Source organism: Oncorhynchus masou, chromosome 13 (genome assembly GCF_036934945.1).
Source record: "Oncorhynchus masou masou isolate Uvic2021 chromosome 13, UVic_Omas_1.1, whole genome shotgun sequence".
NCBI classification, from domain to species: domain Eukaryota; kingdom Metazoa; phylum Chordata; class Actinopteri; order Salmoniformes; family Salmonidae; genus Oncorhynchus; species Oncorhynchus masou.
In genome coordinates this window covers 96121572-96144071 of record NC_088224.1, presented here as the reverse complement: position 1 = coordinate 96144071, position 22500 = coordinate 96121572, and the positions used below count along the sequence as shown (strand labels likewise).

Below are 22500 nucleotides of genomic sequence, written 5' to 3'. Positions count from 1 at the left end.
GAGGGATGGTGGGATGAGGGATGGAGGTATGGAGGTATGAGGGATGGAGGTATGAGGGATGGTGGGATGAGGGAAGGAGGTATGGAGGTATGAGGGATGGAGGTATGAGGGATGGTGGGATGAGGGATGGAGGTATGAGGGATGGTGGGATGAGGGATGGAGGTATGAGGGATGGAGGCATGGAGGGATGTGGGATGGAGGGATGAGGGATGGAGGGATGAGGTATAAGGGATAGAGGTATGGAGGGATGGATGTATGAGGGATGGATTGATGGGACATTGTCAGCTCTAAGTGCATCTCGACTGGTAGTATAACACAATACATCAATATACTAACACAATACATCAATATACTAACACAATACATCAATATACTAACACAATACATCAATATACTAACACAATACATCAATATACTAACACAATACAGTATTGTGTTAGTATATTGATGTATTGTTTTAGTATATTGATGTATTGTTTAAGTATATTGATGTATTGTGTTAGTATATTGATGTATTGTGTTAGTATATTGATGTTTTGTTTTAGTATATTGAAGTATTGTTTTAGTATATTGATGCATCAATATACCAACACAATACATCAATATACTAACACAATACTTCAATATACTAAAACAAAACATCAATATACTAACACAATACATCGATATACTAACACAATACATCAATATACTAAAACAATACATCAATATACTAAAACAATACATCAATATACTAACACAATACATTAATATACTAACACAATACATGTGTTTTAATTACAGTTGTTGGTACACTGATAGTATAACACAATACAGTTGTTACAGTTGTTGGTATGTGGTCAGTTGATGTTGTATCAATTGTAAATCAATATACTTTGTATTAGCTAATATAGGTCAGACTGTATTAGCTGCTATAGGACAGACTGTATTAGCTGCTATAGCTGCTATAGGTAAGACTGCTATAGGTCAGACTGTATTAGCTGCTATAGGTCAGACTGTATTGGCTGCTATAGGTCAGGCTGCTATAGGTCAGACTGTATTAGCTGCTATAGGTCAGACTGTATTGGCTGCTACAGGTCAGACTGTATTGGCTGCTATAGGTCAGACTGTATTGGCTGCTAAAGGTCAGACTGTATTGCCTGCTATAGGTCAGACTGCTATAGGTCAGACTGTATTGGCTGCTATAGGTCAGATTGTATTGGCTGATATAGGTGCTATAGGTCAGACTGTATTGGCTGCTATAGCTGCTATAGGTAAGACTGCTATAGGTCAGACTGTATTAGCTGCTATAGGTCAGACTGTATTGGCTGCTATAGGTCAGACTGCTATAGGTCAGACTGTATTGGCTGCTATAGCTGCTATAGGTAAGACTGCTATAGGTCAGACTGTATTAGCTGCTATAGGTCAGACTGTATTGGCTGCTATAGGTCAGACTGTATTGGCTGCTACAGGTCAGACTGTATTGGCTGCTATAGGTCAGACTGTATTGCCTGCTATAGGTCAGACTGTATTGCCTGCTATAGGTCAGACTGATATAGGTCAGAATGTATTGGCTGCTATAGGTCAGATTGTATTGGCTGATATAGGTCAGACTGTATTGGCTGCTATAGGTCAGACTGTATTGGCTGCTATAGGTCAGACTGTATTGGCTGCTGGTCAGACTTGGCTGCTATAGGTCAGACTGCTATAGGTCAGACTGTATTGGCTGCTATAGGTCAGACTGTATTGGCTGCTATAGGTCAGGTCAGACTGTATTGGCTGCTATAGGTCAGACTGTATTGGCTGCTGCTATAGGTCAGACTGCTATAGGTCAGACTGTATTAGGCTGCAGACTGTATTAGGTCAGACTGCTATAGGTCAGACTGTATAGGTCAGACCTGCTATAGGTCAGACTGTATTGGCTGCTATAGGTCAGACTGATATAGGTCAGACTGTATTGGCTGCTATAGGTCAGATTGTATTGGCTGATATAGGTCAGACTGTATTGGCTGCTATAGGTCAGACTGTATTGGCTGCTATAGGTCAGACTGTATTGGCTGCTATAGGTCAGACTGCTATAGGTCAGACTGTATTGGACTGCTATAGGTCAGACTGTATTGGCTGCTATAGGTCAGACTGTATTGGCTGCTATAGGTCAGACTGTATTGGCTGCTCAGACTGTATTGGTCTATAGGTCAGACTGTATTGACTGCTGCTATCAGACTGCTATAGGTCAGACTGTATTGGCTGCTATAGGTCAGACTGCTCAGACTGTATTGGCTGCTATATAGGTCAGACTGTATTGGCTGCTATAGGTCAGACTGCTATTCAGACTGTATAGGTCAGACTGTATTGGCTGCTATAGGTCAGACTGCTATAGGTCAGACTGTATTGGCTGCTATAGGTCAGACTGTATTGGCTGCTATAGGTCAGACTGTTATTCAGACTTATTATGGCTGCTATAGGTCAGACTGTATTGGCTGCTATAGGTCAGACTGCTATAGGTCAGACTGTATTGGCTGCTATAGGTCAGACTGCTATAGGTCAGACTGTATTGGCTGCTATAGGTCAGACTGTATTGGCTGCTATAGGTCAGACTATAGGTCAGACTGTAATAGGTCAGTCAGACTGTAATGGCTGCTAGGTCAGACTGCTACTGTATCAGACTGCTATAGGTCAGACTGTATTGGCTGCTATAGGTCAGACTGCTATAGGTCAGACTGCTGCTATAGGTCAGACTGGGTCAGACTGTATTGGCTGCTATAGGTCAGACTGTATTGGCTGCTATAGGTCAGACTGTATAGGTCAGACTGTATTGGCTGCTATAGGTCAGACTGTAGACTGTATAGGTCAGACTGTATTGGCTGCTATAGGTCAGACTGCTATCAGACTGTCAGACTGTATTGGCTGCTATAGGTCAGACTGCTATAGGTCAGACTGTATTGGCTGCTATAGGTCAGACTGCTATAGGTAGGTCAGACTGTATTGGCTGCTATAGGTCAGACTGCTATAGGTCAGACTGTATTGGCTGCTATAGGTCAGACTGTATTGGCTGCTATAGGTCACTGACAGACTGTATTGGCTGCTATAGGTCAGACTGCTATAGGTCAGACTGTATTGGCTGCTATAGGTCAGACTGTATTGGCTGCTATAGGTCAGACTGTATTGGCTATTGGCTGCTATATAGGTCAGACTGTCAGACTTGGCTGCTATAGGTCAGACTGCTACTAGGTCAGACTGTATTGGCTGCTATAGGTCAGACTGTATTGGCTGCTATAGGTCAGACTGCTATAGGTCAGACTGTATTGGCTGCTATAGGTCAGACTGTATTCAGACTGCTATAGGTCAGACTGTATTGGCTGCTATAGGTCAGACTGCTATAGGTCAGACTGTATTGGCTGGCTGCTATAGGTCAGACTGTATTGGCTGCTATAGGTCAGACTGTATTGGCTGCTATAGGTCAGACTGCTATAGGTCAGACTGTATTGGCTGCTATAGGTCAGACTGTATTGGCTGCTATAGGTCAGACTGCTATAGGTCAGACTGTATTGGGTCAGACTGCTATAGGTCAGACTGTATTGGCTGCTGTATTAGGTCAGACTGTATTGGCTGCTATAGGTCAGACTGCTATAGGTCAGACTGTATTGGCTGCTATAGGTCAGACTGTATTGGCTGCTATAGGTCAGACTGCTATAGGTCAGACTGTATTGGCTGCTATAGGTCAGGTCTGCTATAGGTCAGACTGTATTGCTATAGGTCAGACTGTATTGGCTGCTATAGGTCAGACTGTATTGGCTGCTATAGGTCAGACTGTATTGGCTGCTATAGGTCAGACTGTATTGGCTGCTATAGGTCAGACTGTATTGGCTGCTATAGGTCAGACTGTATTGGCTGCTATCAGAGGTCAGACTGTATTGCTATAGGTCAGACTGCTGCTATAGGTCAGACTGTATTGGCTGCTATAGGTCAGACTGTATTGGCTGCTATAGGTCAGACTGTGCTTAGGTCAGACTGCTATAGGTCAGACTGTATTGGCTGCTATAGGTCAGACTGTATTGGCTGCTATAGGTCAGACTGTATTGGCTGCTATAGGTCAGACTGTATTGGCTGCTATAGGTCAGACTGTATTGGCTGCTATAGGTCAGACTGTATTGGCTGCTATCAGGTCAGGTCAGACTGTATAGGTCAGACTTGGCTGCTATAGGTCAGACTGTATTGGCTGCTATAGGTCAGACTGTATTCAGACTGTATTGGCTGCTAGGTCAGACTGTATTGGCTGCTATAGGTCAGACTGCTATAGGTCAGACTGTATTGGCTGCTATAGGTCTATACTGTATTGGCTGCTATAGGTCAGACTGCTATAGGTCAGACTGTATTGGCTGCTATAGGTCAGACTGCTATAGGTCAGACTGTATTGGCTGCTATAGGTCAGACTGCTATAGGTCAGACTGTATTGGCTGCTATAGGTCAGACTGCTATAGGTCAGACTGTATTGACTGCTGCTATAGGTCAGACTGTATTGGCTGCTATAGGTCAGACTGCTATAGGTCAGACTGTGGCTGCTATAGGTCAGACTGCTATAGGTCAGACTGTATTGGCTGCTATAGGTCAGACTGTATTGGCTGCTATAGGTCAGACTGCTAGAGGTCAGACTGTATTGGCTGCTATAGGTCAGACTGCTTTAGGTCAGACTGCTATAGGTCAGACTGTATTGGCTGCTATAGGTCAGACTGCTATAGGTCAGACTGTCAGAGGTCAGACTGTATTGGCTGCTATAGGTCAGACTGCTGTCAGACTGTATTGGCTGCTTAGGTCAGACTGCTATAGTCAGACTTGCTATAGGTCAGACTGCTATAGGTCAGACTGTATTGGCTGCAGACTGCTATAGGTCAGACTGTATTGGCTGCTATAGGTCAGACTGCTATAGGTCAGACTGTATTGGCTGCTATAGGTCAGACTGCTATAGGTCAGACTGTATTGCTGCTATAGGTCAGACTGCTATAGGTCAGACTGCTATAGGTCAGACTGCTATAGGTCAGACTGTATTGGCTGCTATAGTTCAGACTGTATTGGCTGCTATAGGTCAGACTGTATAGGTCAGACTGGGCTGCTATAGGTCAGACTGCTATAGGTCAGACTGTATTGGCTGCTATAGGTCAGACTGTATTGGCTGCTATAGGTCAGACTGCTATAGGTCAGACTGTATTGGCTGCTATAGGTCAGACTGTATTGGCTGCTATAGGTCAGACTGTATAGGTCAGACTGTATTGGCTGCTATAGGTCAGACTGTATTGGCTGCTATAGGTCAGACTGCTATAGGTCAGACTCATAGGTCAGACTGTATTGGCTGCTATAGGTCAGACTGTATTGGCTGCTATAGGTCAGACTGTATTGGCTGCTATAGACTGTATTGGCTGCTTAGGTCAGACTGTATTGATAGGTCTGACTGTATTGGCTGCTATAGGTCAGACTGTATTCAGGCTGGTCAGACTGCTATAGGTCAGACTGTATTGGGTCTGCTATAGGTCAGACTGCTATAGGTCAGACTATTGGCTGCTATAGGTCAGACTGTATTGGCTGCTATAGGTCAGACTGTATTGGCTGCTATAGGTCAGACTGTATTGGCTGCTATAGGTCAGACTGTATTGGCTGCTATAGGTCAGACTGTATTGGCTGCTATAGGTCAGACTGCTATAGGTCAGACTGTATTGGCTGCTATAGGTCAGACTGTATTGGCTATAGGTCTGCTATAGGTCAGACTGTATTGGCTGCTATAGGTCAGACTGCTATAGGTCAGACTGCTATAGGTCAGACTGTATTGGCTGCTATAGGTCTATAGGTCAGACTGTATTCAGACTGCTATAGGTCAGACTGTATAGGCTGATATTGGCTGCTATAGGTCAGACTGTATTGGCTGCTATAGGTCAGACTGCTATAGGTCAGACTGTATTGGCTGCTATAGGTCAGACTGTATTGGCTGCTATAGGTCAGACTGCTATAGGTCAGACTGCTATTGGTCAGACTGCTAGGTCAGACTGTATTGGCTGCTATAGGTCAGACTGTATTGACTGTATTGGACTGCTATAGGTCAGACTGTATTGGCTGCTATAGGTCAGACTGTATTGGCTGCTATAGGTCAGACTGTATTCTGCTATAGGTCAGACTGCTATAGGTCAGACTGCTATTCAGACTGTATTGGCTGCTATAGGTCAGACTGCTATAGGTCAGACTGTATTGGCTGCTATAGGTCAGACTGCTATAGGTCAGACTGTATAGGTCAGACTGTATTGGCTGCTATAGGTCAGACTGTATTGGCTGCTATAGGTCAGACTGTATTGGCTGCTATAGGTCAGACTGTATTGGCTGCTATAGGTCAGACTGTATTGGCTGCTATAGGTCAGACTGTATCAGACTGGCTGGTCAGACTGCTATAGGTCAGACTGTATTGGCTGCTATTCAGACTGGCTGCTATAGGTCAGACTGCTATAGGTCAGACTGTATTGGCTGCTATAGGTCAGACTGCTATAGGTCAGACTGTATTGGCTGCTATAGGTCAGACTGTATCAGACTGTATTGGCTGCTACTGCTAGGTCAGACTGTATTGGCTGCTATAGGTCAGACTGTATTGGCTGCTATAGGTCAGACTGTATAGGTCAGACTGTATTGGCTGCTAGGTCAGACTGCTATAGGTCAGACTGTATTGGCTGCTATAGGTCAGACTGCTATAGGTCAGACTGTCAGAGACTGCTATAGGTCAGACTGTATTGGCTGCTATAGGTCAGACTGTATTGGGCTGCTATAGGTCAGACTGTATAGGTGGCTGCTGCTATAGGTCAGACTGTATTGGCTGCTATAGGTCAGACTGTATTGGCTGCTATAGGTCAGACTGCTATAGGTCAGACTGTATTGGCTGCTATAGGTCAGACTGTATCAGACTGTATTGCTGCTATAGGTCAGACTGTATTGGCTGCTATAGGTCAGACTGCTATAGGTCAGACTGTATTGGCTGCTATAGGTCAGACTGTATTGGGTCTGCTATAGGTCAGACTGTATTGGCTGCTATAGGTCAGACTGTATAGGTCAGACTGGCTATAGGTCAGACTGTATTGGCTGCTATAGGTCAGACTGTATTGGCTGCTATAGGTCAGACTGCTATAGGTCAGACTGTATTGACTGCTGCTATAGGTCAGACTGTATTGGCTATAGGTCAGACTGTATATAGGTCAGACTGTATTGGCTATAGGGTCAGACTGTATTGGCTGCTATAGGTCAGACTGCTATAGGTCAGACTGTATTGACTGCTTTAGGTCAGACTGCTATAGGTCAGACTGTACTGCTATAGGTCAGACTGTATAGGTCAGCTGTATTAGGTCAGACTGCTATAGGTCAGACTGTATTGGCTGCTATAGGTCAGACTGTATTGGCTGCTATAGGTCAGACTGCTATAGGTCAGACTGCTAGGTCAGACTGTCTGCTAGACAGACTGTATTGGCTGCTATAGGTCAGACTGTATTGGCTATAGGTCAGACTGCTATAGGTCAGACTGTATTGGCTGCTATAGGTCAGACTGCTATAGGTCAGACTGTATTGGCTGCTATAGGTCAGACTGCTATAGGTCAGACTGTATTGGCTGCTATAGGTCAGACTGCTATAGGTCAGACTGTATTGGCTGGGTCAGACTGCTATAGGTCAGACTGTATTGGCTGCTATAGGTCAGACTGTATTGGCTGCTATAGGTCAGACTGTATTGGCTGCTATAGGTCAGACTGCTATAGGTCAGACTTATTGGCTGCTATAGGTCTGCTAGACTGTATTGGCTGCTATAGGTCAGACTGTATTGGCTGCTATAGGTCAGACTGTATTGGCTGCTATCAGGTCAGACTGTATTGGCTGCTATAGGTCTGCTATAGGTCAGACTGTATTGGCTGCTGGTCTATAGGTCAGACTGTATTGGCTGCTATAGGTCAGACTGTATTGGCTGCTATAGGTCAGACTGTATATTGGCTGCTATAGGTCAGACTGTATTGGCTGCTATAGGTCAGACTGTATTGGCTGCTATAGGTCAGACTGTATTGGCTGTATTGGCTGCTATAGGTCAGACTGTATTGGCTGCTGTATAGGTCAGACTGTATAGGTCAGACTGGCTGCTATAGGTCAGACTGCTATAGGTCAGACTGTATTGGCTATAGGTCAGACTGCTATAGGTCAGACTGTATTAGCTGGCTGCTATAGGTCAGACTGCTATAGGTCAGACTGCTAATGGCTGCTATAGGTCAGACTGTATAGGTGGCTGCTATAGGTCAGACTGCTATAGGTCAGACTGTATTGGCTGCTATAGGTCAGACTGTATGCTATAGGTCAGGCTGCTATAGGTCAGACTGTATTGGCTGCTATAGGTCAGACTGTATTAGCTGCTATAGGTCAGACTGTATTGGCTGCTATAGGTCAGACTGCTATAGGTCAGACTGTATTGGCTGCTATAGGTCAGACTGCTATAGGTCAGACTGTATTGGCTGCTATAGGTCAGACTGCTATAGGTCAGAGACTGTATTGGCTGCTATAGGTCAGACTGTAGGTCAGACTGGCTGCAGACTATAGGTCAGACTGTATTGGCTGCTATAGGTCAGACTGTATTGGCTATAGGTCAGACTGTATTGGCTGCTATAGGTCAGACTGCTATAGGTCAGACTGTATTGGCTGCTATAGGTCAGACTGTATTGGCTGCTATAGGTCAGACTGTATTGGCTGCTATAGGTCAGACTGTATTGGCTGCTATAGGTCAGACTGTATTGTATTGGCTGCTATAGGTCAGACTGTATTGCTGCTATAGGTCAGACTGCTATAGGTCAGACTGTATTGGCTGTTATAGGTCAGACTGCTATAGGTCAGACTGTATTGGCTGCTATAGGTCAGACTGTATTGGCTGCTATAGGTCAGACTGCTATAGGTCAGACTGTATTGGCTGCTATAGGTCAGACTATAGGTCAGACTGCTATAGGTCAGACTGCTATAGGTCAGACTGTATTGGCTGCTATAGGTCAGACTGTATGCTATAGGTCAGCTGCTATAGGTCAGACTGTATTGGCTGCTATAGGTCAGACTGTATTGGCTGCTATAGGTCAGACTGTATTGGCTGCTATAGGTCAGACTGCTATAGGTCAGACTGTATAGGTCAGGCTGCTATAGGTCAGACTGCTGCTATAGGTCAGACTGTATTGACATAGACTGCTATAGGTAGGTCAGACTGTAATGGCTGCTATAGGACTGTATTGGCAGGTCACTGTATTGGCTATAGGTCAGACTGCTATAGGTCAGACTGTATTGGCTGCTATAGGTCAGACTGCTATAGGTCAGACTGTATTGGCTGCTATAGGTCAGACTGCTATAGGTCAGACTGCTATAGGTCAGACTGTAATGGCTGCTATAGGTCAGACTGCTATAGGTCAGACTGTATTGGCTGCTAGACTGTATTGGCTGCTATAGGTCAGACTGTAATGGCTGCTATAGGTCAGACTGCTATAGGTCAGACTGTATTGGCTGCTATAGGTCAGACTGTATTGGCTGCTATAGGTCAGACTGCTATAGGTCAGACTGTATTGGCTGCTATAGGTCAGACTGCTATAGGTCAGACTGTATTGGCTGCTATAGGTCAGACTGTATTGGCTGCTATAGGTCAGACTGATATAGGTCAGACTGTATTGGCTGCTATAGGTCAGATTGTATTGGCTGATATAGGTCAGACTGTATTGGCTGCTATAGGTCAGACTGTATTCAGGCTGGCTATAGGTCAGACTGTATTGGCTGCTATAGGTCAGACAGGCATGGAGGTCCTGGTTAATTTTAATACTCTGTTCACAGTTGTTCCCTGTTTAAAGGTTTTCTGGGCAGCAGGCTTGTTTCAGGGTTATTTGTGAATGTGATGAATCACTGTGTGTGTGGCTATAGGGGGGCTCTCAGGCTTACAAACACACACAAACTCACACACTGTACTGCTACACAAACACAAACAAGCACACACACAAACAAGCGCACACACAAACAAACACATAAACACACACATTGGCTGCTAAACTGTATTAGCACACACACACACTGCTACACATACACAATCACACACACACAATCACACAGTCACACGAACACACAAACACACACACACACACACACACAAACACACACACACACACACACACACACACACACACACACACACACACACACACACACACACACACACACATCACACAGTCACACGAACACACAAACACACACACACACACACACACACACACACACACACACACACACACACACACACACACACACACAATCACACAATACTCCTCAGCGCTTCCTGATTCTCCACTATTTTACAAGGTTCAAAGAGGGCTGTGTGTTTTGTAGGCCTGCGAGAGAGAACATTTTATCCAATATAATCCAATGTGTCAAACATGAAGTGTATTGATCTGGTCTTTTCCAGTTACAGTATGTTCCCAGTCTGCTCCCCCTCTAACCCAACAGTAACCCTGAACTAGCAGTAACCTTACACTGAAGTCTACCCAATCAGAGACTGAAGTCTAACCAATCAGAGACTGAAGTCTACCCAATCAGAGACTGAACTCTACCCAATCAGAGACTGAAGTCTACCCAATCAGAGACTGAAGTCTACCCAATCAGAGACTGAAGTCTACCCAATCAGAGACTGAAGTCTACCCAATCAGAGACTGAAGTCTACCCAATCAGAGACTGAACTCTACCCAATCAGAGACTGAAGTCTACCCAATCAGAGACTGAAGTCTACCCAATCAGAGACTGAACTCTACCCAATCACTGAAGTCCAATCAGAGACTGAACTCTACCCAATCAGAGACTGAACTCTACCCAATCAGAGACTGAAGTCTACCCAATCAGAGACTGAACTCTACCCAATCAGAGACTGAAGTCTACCCAATCAGAGACTGAAGTCTACCCAATCAGAGACTGAACTCTACTACCCAATCAGAGACTGAAGTCTACCCAATCAGAGACTGAAGTCTACCCAATCAGAGACTGAAGTCTACCCAATCAGAGACTGAAGTCTACCCAATCAGAGACTGAAGTCTACCCAATCAGAGACTGAAGTCTACCCAATCAGAGACTGAAGTCTACCCAATCAGAGACTGAAGTCTACCCAATCAGAGACTGAACTCTACCCAATCAGAGACTGAAGTCTACCCAATCAGAGACTGAAGTCTACCCAATCAGAGACTGAAGTCTACCCAATCAGAGACTGAAGTCTACCCAATCAGAGACTGAACTCTACCCAATCAGAGACTGAACTCTACCCAATCAGAGACTGATCTCTACCCAATCAGAGACTGAAGTCTACCCAATCAGAGACTGAAGTCTAACCAATCAGAGACTGAAGTCTACCCAATCAGAGACTGAAGTCTACCCAATCAGAGACTGAACTCTACCCAATCAGAGACTGAAGTCTACCCAATCAGAGACTGAAGTCTACCCAATCAGAGACTGAACTCTACCCAATCAGAGACTGAAGTCTACCCAATCAGAGACTGAAGTCTACCCAATCAGAGACTGAAGTCTACCCAATCAGAGACTGAAGTCTACCCAATCAGAGACTGAAGTCTACCCAATCAGAGACTGAAGTCTACCCAATCAGAGACTGAAGTCTACCCAATCAGAGACTGAAGTCTACCCAATCAGAGACTGAAGTCTACCCAATCAGAGACTGAACTCTACCCAATCAGAGACTGAAGTCTACCCAATCAGAGACTGAACTCTACCCAATCAGAGACTGAAGTCTACCCAATCAGAGACTGAACTCTACCCAATCAGAGACTGAACTCTACCCAATCAGAGACTGAAGTCTACCCAATCAGAGACTGAACTCTACCCAATCAGAGACTGAACTCTACCCAATCAGAGACTGAACTCTACCCAATCAGAGACTGAAGTCTACCCAATCAGAGACTGAAGTCTACCCAATCAGAGACTGAACTCTACCCAATCAGAGACTGAAGTCTACTCAATCAGAGACTGAAGTCTACCCAATCAGAGACTGAAGTCTACCCAATCAGAGACTGAAGTCTACCCAATCAGAGACTGAACTCTACCCAATCAGAGACTGAAGTCTACCCAATCAGAGACTGAACTCTACCCAATCAGAGACTGAAGTCTACCCAATCAGAGACTGACGTCTACCCAATCAGAGACTGAAGTCTACCCAATCAGAGACTGAACTCTACCCAATCAGAGACTGAACTCTACCCAATCAGAGACTGAAGTCTACCCAATCAGAGACTGAAGTCTACCCAATCAGAGACTGAAGTCTACCCAATCAGAGACTGAAGTCTACCCAATCAGAGACTGAAGTCTACCCAATCAGAGACTGAAGTCTACCCAATCAGAGACTGAACTCTACCCAATCAGAGACTGAAGTCTACCCAATCAGAGACTGAAGTCTACCCAATCAGAGACTGAAGTCTACCCAATCAGAGACTGAAGTCTACCCAATCAGAGACTGAAGTCTACCCAATCAGAGACTGAAGTCTACCCAATCAGAGACTGAAGTCTACCCAATCAGAGACTGAAGTCTACCCAATCAGAGACTGAAGTCTACCCAATCAGAGACTGAAGTCTACCCAATCAGAGACTGAACTCTACCCAATCAGAGACTGAAGTCTACCCAATCAGAGACTGAACTCTACCCAATCAGAGACTGAAGTCTACCCAATCAGAGACTGAACTCTACCCAATCAGAGACTGAACTCTACCCAATCAGAGACTGAAGTCTACCCAATCAGAGACTGAACTCTACCCAATCAGAGACTGAACTCTACCCAATCAGAGACTGAACTCTACCCAATCAGAGACTGAAGTCTACCCAATCAGAGACTGAAGTCTACCCAATCAGAGACTGAACTCTACCCAATCAGAGACTGAAGTCTACCCAATCAGAGACTGAAGTCTACCCAATCAGAGACTGAAGTCTACCCAATCAGAGACTGAAGTCTACCCAATCAGAGACTGAACTCTACCCAATCAGAGACTGAAGTCTACCCAATCAGAGACTGAACTCTACCCAATCAGAGACTGAAGTCTACCCAATCAGAGACTGAAGTCTACCCAATCAGAGACTGAAGTCTACCCAATGAGAGACTGAAGTCTACCCAATCAGAGACTGAAGTCTACCCAATCAGAGACTGAACTCTACCCAATCAGAGACTGAAGTCTACCCAATCAGAGACTGAACTCTACCCAATCAGAGACTGAACTCTACCCAATCAGAGACTGAACTCTACCCAATCAGAGACTGAAGTCTACCCAATCAGAGACTGAACTCTACCCAATCAGAGACTGAAGTCTACCCAATCAGAGACTGAACTGAACTCTACCCAATCAGAGACTGAAGTCTACCCAATCAGAGACTGAAGTCTACCCAATCAGAGACTGAAGTCTACCCAATCAGAGACTGAACTCTACCCAATAAGAGACTGCTGAAGTCTACCCAATCAGAGACTGAAGTCTACCCAATCAGAGACTGAACTCTACCCAATAAGAGACTGAAGTCTACCCAATCAGAGACTGAAGTCTACCCAATCAGAGACTGAAGTCTACCCAATCAGAGACTGAAGTCTACCCAATCAGAGACTGAACTCTACCCAATCAGAGACTGAAGTCTACCCAATCAGAGACTGAACTCTACCCAATCAGAGACTGAAGTCTACCCAATCAGAGACTGAAGTCTACCCAATCAGAGACTGAACTCTACCCAATCAGAGACTGAAGTCTACCCAATCAGAGACTGAAGTCTACCCAATCAGAGACTGAAGTCTACCCAATCAGAGACTGAAGTCTACCCAATCAGAGACTGAACTCTACCCAATAAGAGACTGAAGTCTACCCAATCAGAGACTGAAGTCTACCCAATCAGAGACTGAACTCTACCCAATCAGAGACTGAAGTCTACCCAATCAGAGACTGAACTCTACCCAATCAGAGACTGAACTCTAACCAATCAGAGACTGAACTCTACCCAATCAGAGACTGAAGTCTACCCAATCAGAGACTGAAGTCTACCCAATCAGAGACTGAACTCTACCCAATCAGATTAGTAGTGTCAAAGCGTAAGGGAAACAGCCACATGATATGATCTTTCAACAGTCCTTTTTTTCCTGGTCCAATATACGCACCTCCCCAAAATGCACCTGTTATGTTCGGTACGACCTGAACTGTTATGTCCGTACCTCGTGGGTTGGTGAGCGTGGCCTCCACAGCCTTGCCCCCATCTCCACATCGTGTCTCGTCGTAGGGCAGACACTGGTCTCCAGTCCCAGCTACCAGCTCCAGGTTCTTGGCCACATCTTTTATGGCGCTCAGAGACTTCACCTTGAACACCTTCCTGGTGCTGGTGTCTGACAGGTAAACAGCCCCGGACACAGGACTACTGGCCAGGTAGTACTTATGGGCCGGGCTGTTACTGGAGAGAAGAGACAGAAAAGAGAAGAGCATCAGTCAAGCTGGGAGGGATGCAATGCCTTTACTATAACTACACCCCTCAATATAACTGCTACCTTCAATATAACTACTACCTAATGCCTTCAATATAACTACTACCTAATGCCTTCAATATAACTACTACCTAATGCCTTCAATATAACTACTACCTAATGCCTTCAATATAACTAACTACTACCTTCAATATAACTACTACCTAATGCCTTCAATATAACTACTACCTTCAATATAACTACTACCTTCAATATAACTACTACCTTCAATATAACTACTACCTAATGCCTTCAATATAACTGCTACCTTCAATATAACTACTACCTTCAATATAACTACTACCTTCAATATAACTGCTACCTTCAATATAACTACTACCTTCAATATAACTACTACCTTCAATATAACTACTACCTTCAATATAACTACTACCTAATGCCTTCAATATAACTGCTACCTTCAATATAACTACTACCTTCAGTATAACTACTACCTTCAATATAACTACTACCTTCAATATAACTACTACCTAATGCCTTCAATATAACTACCTAATATAACCTAATGCCTTCAATATAACTACTACCTTCAATATAACTACTACCTAATGCCTTCAATATAACTACTACCTTCAATATAACTACTACCTTCAATATAACTACTACCTTCAATATAACTACTACCTAATGCCTTCAATATAACTACTACCTTCAATATAACTACTACCTTCAATATAACTACTACCTTCAATATAACTACTACCTAATGCCTTCAATATAACTACTACCTTCAATATAACTACTAATGCCTTCAATATAACTACTACCTAATGCCTTCAATATAACTGCTACCTTCAATATAACTGCTAATGCCTTCAATATAACTACTACCTTCCTTCAATATAACTAATGCTGCCTTCAATATAACTACTACCTTCAATATAACTACTACCTGCCTTCAATATAACTGCTACCTATATAACTACTACCTTCAATATATAACTACTACCTTCAATATAACTACTACCTTCAATACCTAATGCCTTCAATATAACTACAACCTTCAATATAACTACTACCTAATGCCTTCAATATAACTACTACCTTCAATATAACTACTACCTAATGCCTTCTACCTTCAATATAACTAATAATATAACTACTACCTTCAATATAACTACTACCTTCAATATAACTACTGCCTTCAATATAACTACAACCTTCAATATAACTACTACCTAATGCCTTCAATATAACTACTACCTTCAATATAACTACTACCTTCAATATAACTACTACCTAATGCCTTCAATATAACTACAACCTTCAATATAACTACTACCTAATGCCTTCAATATAACTACTACCTTCAATATAACTACTACCTAATGCCTTCAATATAACTACTACCTTCAATATAACTACTACCTAATGCCTTCAATATAACTACTACCTTCAATATAACTACTACCTAATGCCTTCAATATAACTGCTACCTTCAATATAACTACTACCTTCAATATAACTACTACCTTCAATATAACTACTACCTTCAATATAACTACTACCTAATGCCTTCAATATAACTATTACCTAATGCCTTCAATATAACTACTACCTTCAATATAACTACTATAACCTAATGCCTTCAATATAACTACTACCTTCAATATAACTACTACCTTCAATATAACTACTACCTAATGCCTTCAATATAACTACTACCTTCAATATAACTACTACCTTCAATATAACTACTACCTAATGCCTTCAATATAACTACTACCTTCAATATAACTACTACCTAATGCCTTCAATATAACTACTACCTTCAATATAACTACTACCTTAATGCCTTCAATATAACTACTACCTTCAATATAACTACTACCTAATGCCTTCAATATAACTACTACCTTCAATATAACTACTACCTAATGCCTTCAATATAACTACTACCTTCAATATAACTACTACCTAATGCCTTCAATATAACTACTACCTTCAATATAACTACTACCTAATGCCTTCAATATAACTACTACCTTCAATATAACTACTACCTAATGCCTTCAATATAACTACTACCTTCAATATAACTACTACCTAATGCCTTCAATATAACTGCCTACCTTCAATATAACTACTACCTTCAGTATAACTACTACCTTCAATATAACTACTACCTTCAATATAACTACTACCTAATGCCTTCAATATAACTACTACCTAATGCCTTCAATATAACTACTACCTTCAATATAACTACTACCTAATGCCTTCAATATAACTACTACCTTCAATATAACTACTACCTTCAATATAACTACTACCTTCAATATAACTACTACCTAATGCCTTCAATATAACTACTACCTAATATAACTACCTTCAATATAACTACTACCTTCAATATAACTACTACCTAATGCCTTCAATATAACTACAACCTTTCAATATAACTACTACCTTCAATATAACTACTACCTAATATAACTACTACCTTCAATATAACTACTACCTAATGCCTTCAATATAACTGCTACCTTCAATATAACTACTACCTAATGCCTTCAATATAACTACTACCTTCAATATAACTACTACCTAATATAACTACTACCTAATGCCTTCAATATAACTACTACCTTCAATATAACTACTACCTAATGCCTTCAATATAACTACTACCTTCAATATAACTACTACCTAATGCCTTCAATATAACTACTACCTTCAATATAACTACTACCTAATGCCTTCAATATAACTACTACCTTCAGGTAACAGATAGGAGGTAACAGATAGGAGGTAACAGATAGGAGGTAACAGATAGGAGGTAACAGATAGGAGGTAACGGATAGGAGGTAACAGAGGACAGATAGGAGGTAACAGATAGGAGGTAACAGATAACTAGGTAACAGATAGGAGGTAACAGATAGGAGGTAACAGAGGACAGATATAAGGTAACATATAGGAGGTAACAGATAGGAGGTAACAGATAGGAGGTAACAGAGGACAGATAGGAGGTAACAGATAGGAGGTAACAGATAGGAGGTAACAGATAGGAGGTAACAGATAGGAGGTAACAGATAGGAGCTAACGGATAGGAGGTAACATATAGGAGGTAACAGATAGGAGCTAACGGATAGGAGGTAACATATAGGAGGTAACAGATAGGAGGTAACAGATATAATGTAACAGATAGGAGGTAACATATAGGAGGTAACATATAGGAGGTAACAGATAGGAGGTAACAGATAGGAGGTAACAGATAGGAGGTAACACAGGACAGATAGGAGGTAACAGATAGGAGGTAACAGATAGGAGGTAACAGATAGGAGGTAACAGATAGGAGGTAACAGATATAATGTAACAGATAGGAGGTAACATATAGGAGGTAACACAGGACAGATAGGAGGTAACAGATAGGAGGTAACAGATAGGAGGTAACAGATAGGAGGTAACAGATAGGAGGTAACATATAGGAGGTAACAGATAGGAGGTAACAGATAGGAGGTAACGGATAGGAGGTAACAGATAGGAGGTAACACAGGACAGATAGGAGGTAACAGATAGGAGGTAACAGATAGGAGGTAACAGATAGGAGGTAACAGATAGGAGGTAACAGATAGGAGGTAACGGATAGGAGGTAACAGATAGGAGGTAACAGATAGGAGGTAACAGATAGGAGGTAACAGATAGGAGGTAACAGATAGGAGATAGGAGGTAACGGATAGGAGGTAACAGATAGGAGGTAACAGATAGGAGGTAACAGATAGGAGGTAACAGATAGGAGGTAACAGATAGGAGGTAACAGATAGGAGGTAACAGATAGGAGGTAACAGATAGGAGGTAACGGATAGGAGGTAACATATAGGAGGTAACAGATAGGAGGTAACACAGGACAGATAGGAGGTAACACAGGACAGATAGATAGGAGGTAACAGATAGAGGTAACAGATAGGAGGTAACAGATAGGAGGTAACATATAGGAGGTAACAGATAGGAGGTAACACAGGACAGATAGGAGGTAACACAGGACAGATAGATAGGAGGTAACAGATAGGAGGTAACACAGGACAGATAGGAGGTAACACAGGACAGATAGATAGGAGGTAACAGATAGGAGGTAACACAGGACAGATAGGAGGTAACAGATAGGAGGTAACACAGGACAGATAGGAGGTAACAGATAGGAGGTAGCACGGGACAGATAGGAGGTAACACAGGACAGATATGAGGTAACATATAGGAGGTAACACAGGACAGATAGGAGGTAACAGATATGAGGTAACACGGGACAGATAGGAGGTAACACAGGACAGATAGGAGGTAACAGATAGGAGGTAACACAGGACAGATAGGAGGTAACAGATAGGAGGTAACATATATGAGGTAACACAGGACAGATAGGAGGTAACAGAGGTCAGATATGAGGTAACAGATAGGACAGATAGGAGGTAACACAGGACAGATAGGAGGTAACAGATAGGAGGCAACACAGGACAGATAGGAGGTAACAGATAGGAGGTAACAGATAGGAGGTAACAGATAGGAGGCAACACAGGACAGATAGGAGGTAACATATAGGAGGTAACAGAGGACAGATAGGAGGTAACAGATAGGAGGTAACATATAGGAGGTAACAGAGGACAGATAGGAGGTAACAGATAGGAGGTAACAGATAGGAGGTAACACAGGACAGATAGGAGGTAACAGATAGGAGGTAACAGAGGACAGATAGGAGGTAACAGAGGTCAGATATGAGGTAACAGAGGACAGATAGGAGGTAACAGAGGACAGATAGGAGGTAACAGAGGACAGATAGGAGGTAACAGATAGGAGGTAACACAGGACAGATAGGAGGTAACACGGGACAGATAGGAGGTAACACAGGACAGATAGGAGGTAACAGAGGACAGATAGATAGGAGGTAACAGATAGGAGGTAACAGAGGACAGATAGATAGGAGGTAACAGATATAGGAGGTAACAGAGGACAGATAGGGAGGTAACAGAGGACAGATAGGAGGTAACACAGGACAGATAGGAGGTAACAGATAGGAGGTAACACAGGACAGATAGGAGGTAACAGATAGGAGGTAACACAGGACAGATAGGAGGTAACAGATAGGAGGTAACACAGGACAGATAGGAGGTAACACGGGACAGATAGGAGGTAACACAGGACAGATAGGAGGTAACACAGGACAGATAGGAGGTAACAGAGGACAGATAGGAGGTAACACAGGACAGATACGAGGTAACACAGGACAGATAGGAGGTAACAGATAGGAGGTAACAGAGGACAGATAGGAGGTAACAGAGGACAGATAGGAGGTACCACACGACAGATAGGAGGTAACATTTGGAAAACACAAACTGAATAATAAACAACGGAATGTTGAACGGCTATCCAAACACACTATGCCCACTTCAACACTGTAGACAGAGAAGCTACACTACTCCATTAAACACCACTGAGTGTGTGTGTGTGTGTGTGTGTGTGTGTGTGTGTGTGTGTGTGTGTGTGTCTGTGTCTGTGTCTGTGTGTGTGTGTGTGTGTGTGTGTGTGTGTGTGTGTGTGTGTGTGTGTGTGTGTGTGTGTGTGTGTGTGTGTGTGTGTGTGTGTCATCTATTAACCAGCAACAGAGTAATCCTTTATTCACACAGGGGAGGTCGGGGATTTGAAAGCCTGACAAAATGTGGCCAATCAGAATCTCCCCTGCAGCTAGAAGGAAACCAGGTACCTGCTGAAAGTGCCAATCGGAAAGTTACTGACAGAGAACTCACAGTGGTGAGGTTATTAAAGACATTAAGTGTCTCAACCGGCACCCTCTACCCCTACCCCTACCCCTACACCTACACTATCCTATCCTATCCCTACTCTACCCCTACCCCACACTATCCTGTCCCTACTCTACCCCTACCCCTACACTATCCTATCCCTACTCCTACCCATACCCAATCCTATCCCTACTCTACTCTCTACCCCTACCCCCACACGATCCTATCCCTACTCTACCTCTACCCCTACCCAGTCCCATCCCTACTCTACCCTACCTCTATCCCTACCCCTACCCCGACACGATCCTATCCCTACTCTACCTCTACCCCTACCCAATCCCATCCCTACTCTACCCTACCTCTATCCCTACCCCTACCCCCACACGATCCTATCCCTACTCTACCCTACCCATATCCCTAACCACTACCCCAACACTATCCTATCCCTACCTCTACCCCTACCCCATCCTATCCCTACTCTAACCCTACCCCTACCCCATCCTATCCCTACTCTAACCCTACCTTAACCCCCCCCCCATCCTATCCCTACCAAACCCTACCCCTACCCCATCCTATCCCTACCAAACCCTACCCCTACCCCATCCTATCCCTACTCTAACCCTACCCCTACCCCATCCTATCCCTACCAAACCCTACCCCCTTCAATACCCCATCCTACCCTACTCTAACCCCCTACCCCATCCTATCCCTACTCCTTCAATATAACTACCCCTACCCCTACCCCATCCCCTACCCTACTCTAACCCTACCCCTACCCCATCCTATCCCTACCCCTACCCCATCCTATCCCTACCAAACCCTACCCCTACCCCATCCTATCCCCTTCAATATAACTACTCCTAACACTAACCCTACCCCATCCTATCACTACTCTAACCCTACCCCTACCCCATCCTATCCCTACTCTAACCCTACCCCTACCTCATCCTATCCCTACCAAACCCTACCCCTACCCCATCCTATCCCTACTCTAACCCTAACCCTTCAATATAACCCATCCTATCCCTACTCTAACCCTACCCCATCCTATCCCTTCAACCTAACCCTACCCCATCCTATCCCTACTCTAACCCTACCCCATCCTATCCCTACCAAACCCTACCCCTACCCCATCCTACCCTACTCTAACCCTAACCCTACCCCATCCTATCCCTACCTACCCCTACCCCATCCTATCCCTACTCTAACCCTACCCCTACCCCATCCTACCCTACTCTAACCCTACCCCTTCATCCTATCCCTACCAAACCCTACCCCTACCCCATCCTATCCCTACCAAACCCTACCCCTACCCCATCCTATCCCTACTCTAAACCCTACCCCTACCCCATCCTATCCCTACCAAACCCTACCCCTACCCCATCCTACCCTACTCTAACCCTACCCCTACCCCATCCTATCCCTACTCTAACCCTACCCCTACCCCATCCTATCCCTACCAAACCCTACCCCTACCCCATCCTACCCTACTCTAACCCTACCCCTACCCCATCCTATCCCTACCTTAACCCTACTACCCTACCCCATCCTATCCCTACCAAACCCTACCCTACCCCATCCTACCCTACTCTAACCCTACCCTACCCCATCCTATCCCTACCCTACCCCATCCTATCCCTACTCTAACCCCTACCCCATCCTATCCCTACCTTCAACCCTACCCCCTACCCCATCCTATCCCTACCCCTACCCCATCCTATCCCTACCAAACCCTACCCCTACCCCATCCTATCACTACTCTAACACTAACCCTACCCCATCCTATCCCTACTCTAACCCTAACCCTACCCCATCCTATCCCTACCAAACCCTACCCCTACCCCATCCTACCCTACTCTGCCTAACCCTACCCTACCCCATCCTATCCCTACTCTAACCCTACCCCTACCCCATCCTATCCCTACCAAACCCTACCCCTACCCCATCCCTATCCCTACCAAACCCTACCCCTACCCCATCCTATCCCTACTCTAACCCTACCGCTACCCCATCCTACCCCTACTCTAACCCTACCCCATCCTATCCCTACTCTAACCCTACCCCTACCCCATCCTATCCCTACCAAACCCTACCCCTACCCCATCCTATCCCTACCAAACCCTACCCCTACCCCATCCTACCCTACTCTAACCCTACCCCATCCTATCCCTACCAAACCCTACCCCTACCCCATCCTATCCCTACCAAACCCTACCCCT

The 22500-nt window shown here is 44.0% G+C and overlaps 1 protein-coding gene across 1 annotated transcript in view; it reads right to left on the bottom strand.

The window, feature by feature from the left end:
* Positions 1-22500, bottom strand: part of tenm4 (teneurin transmembrane protein 4) — a 716895-nt gene that overhangs the window by 144755 nt on the left and 549640 nt on the right. The window contains exon 23 of the mRNA XM_064985425.1: positions 14229-14461. Coding sequence (XP_064841497.1) covers positions 14229-14461 — 233 coding nt within the window. The remainder of the gene's footprint in view (positions 1-14228; positions 14462-22500) is intronic.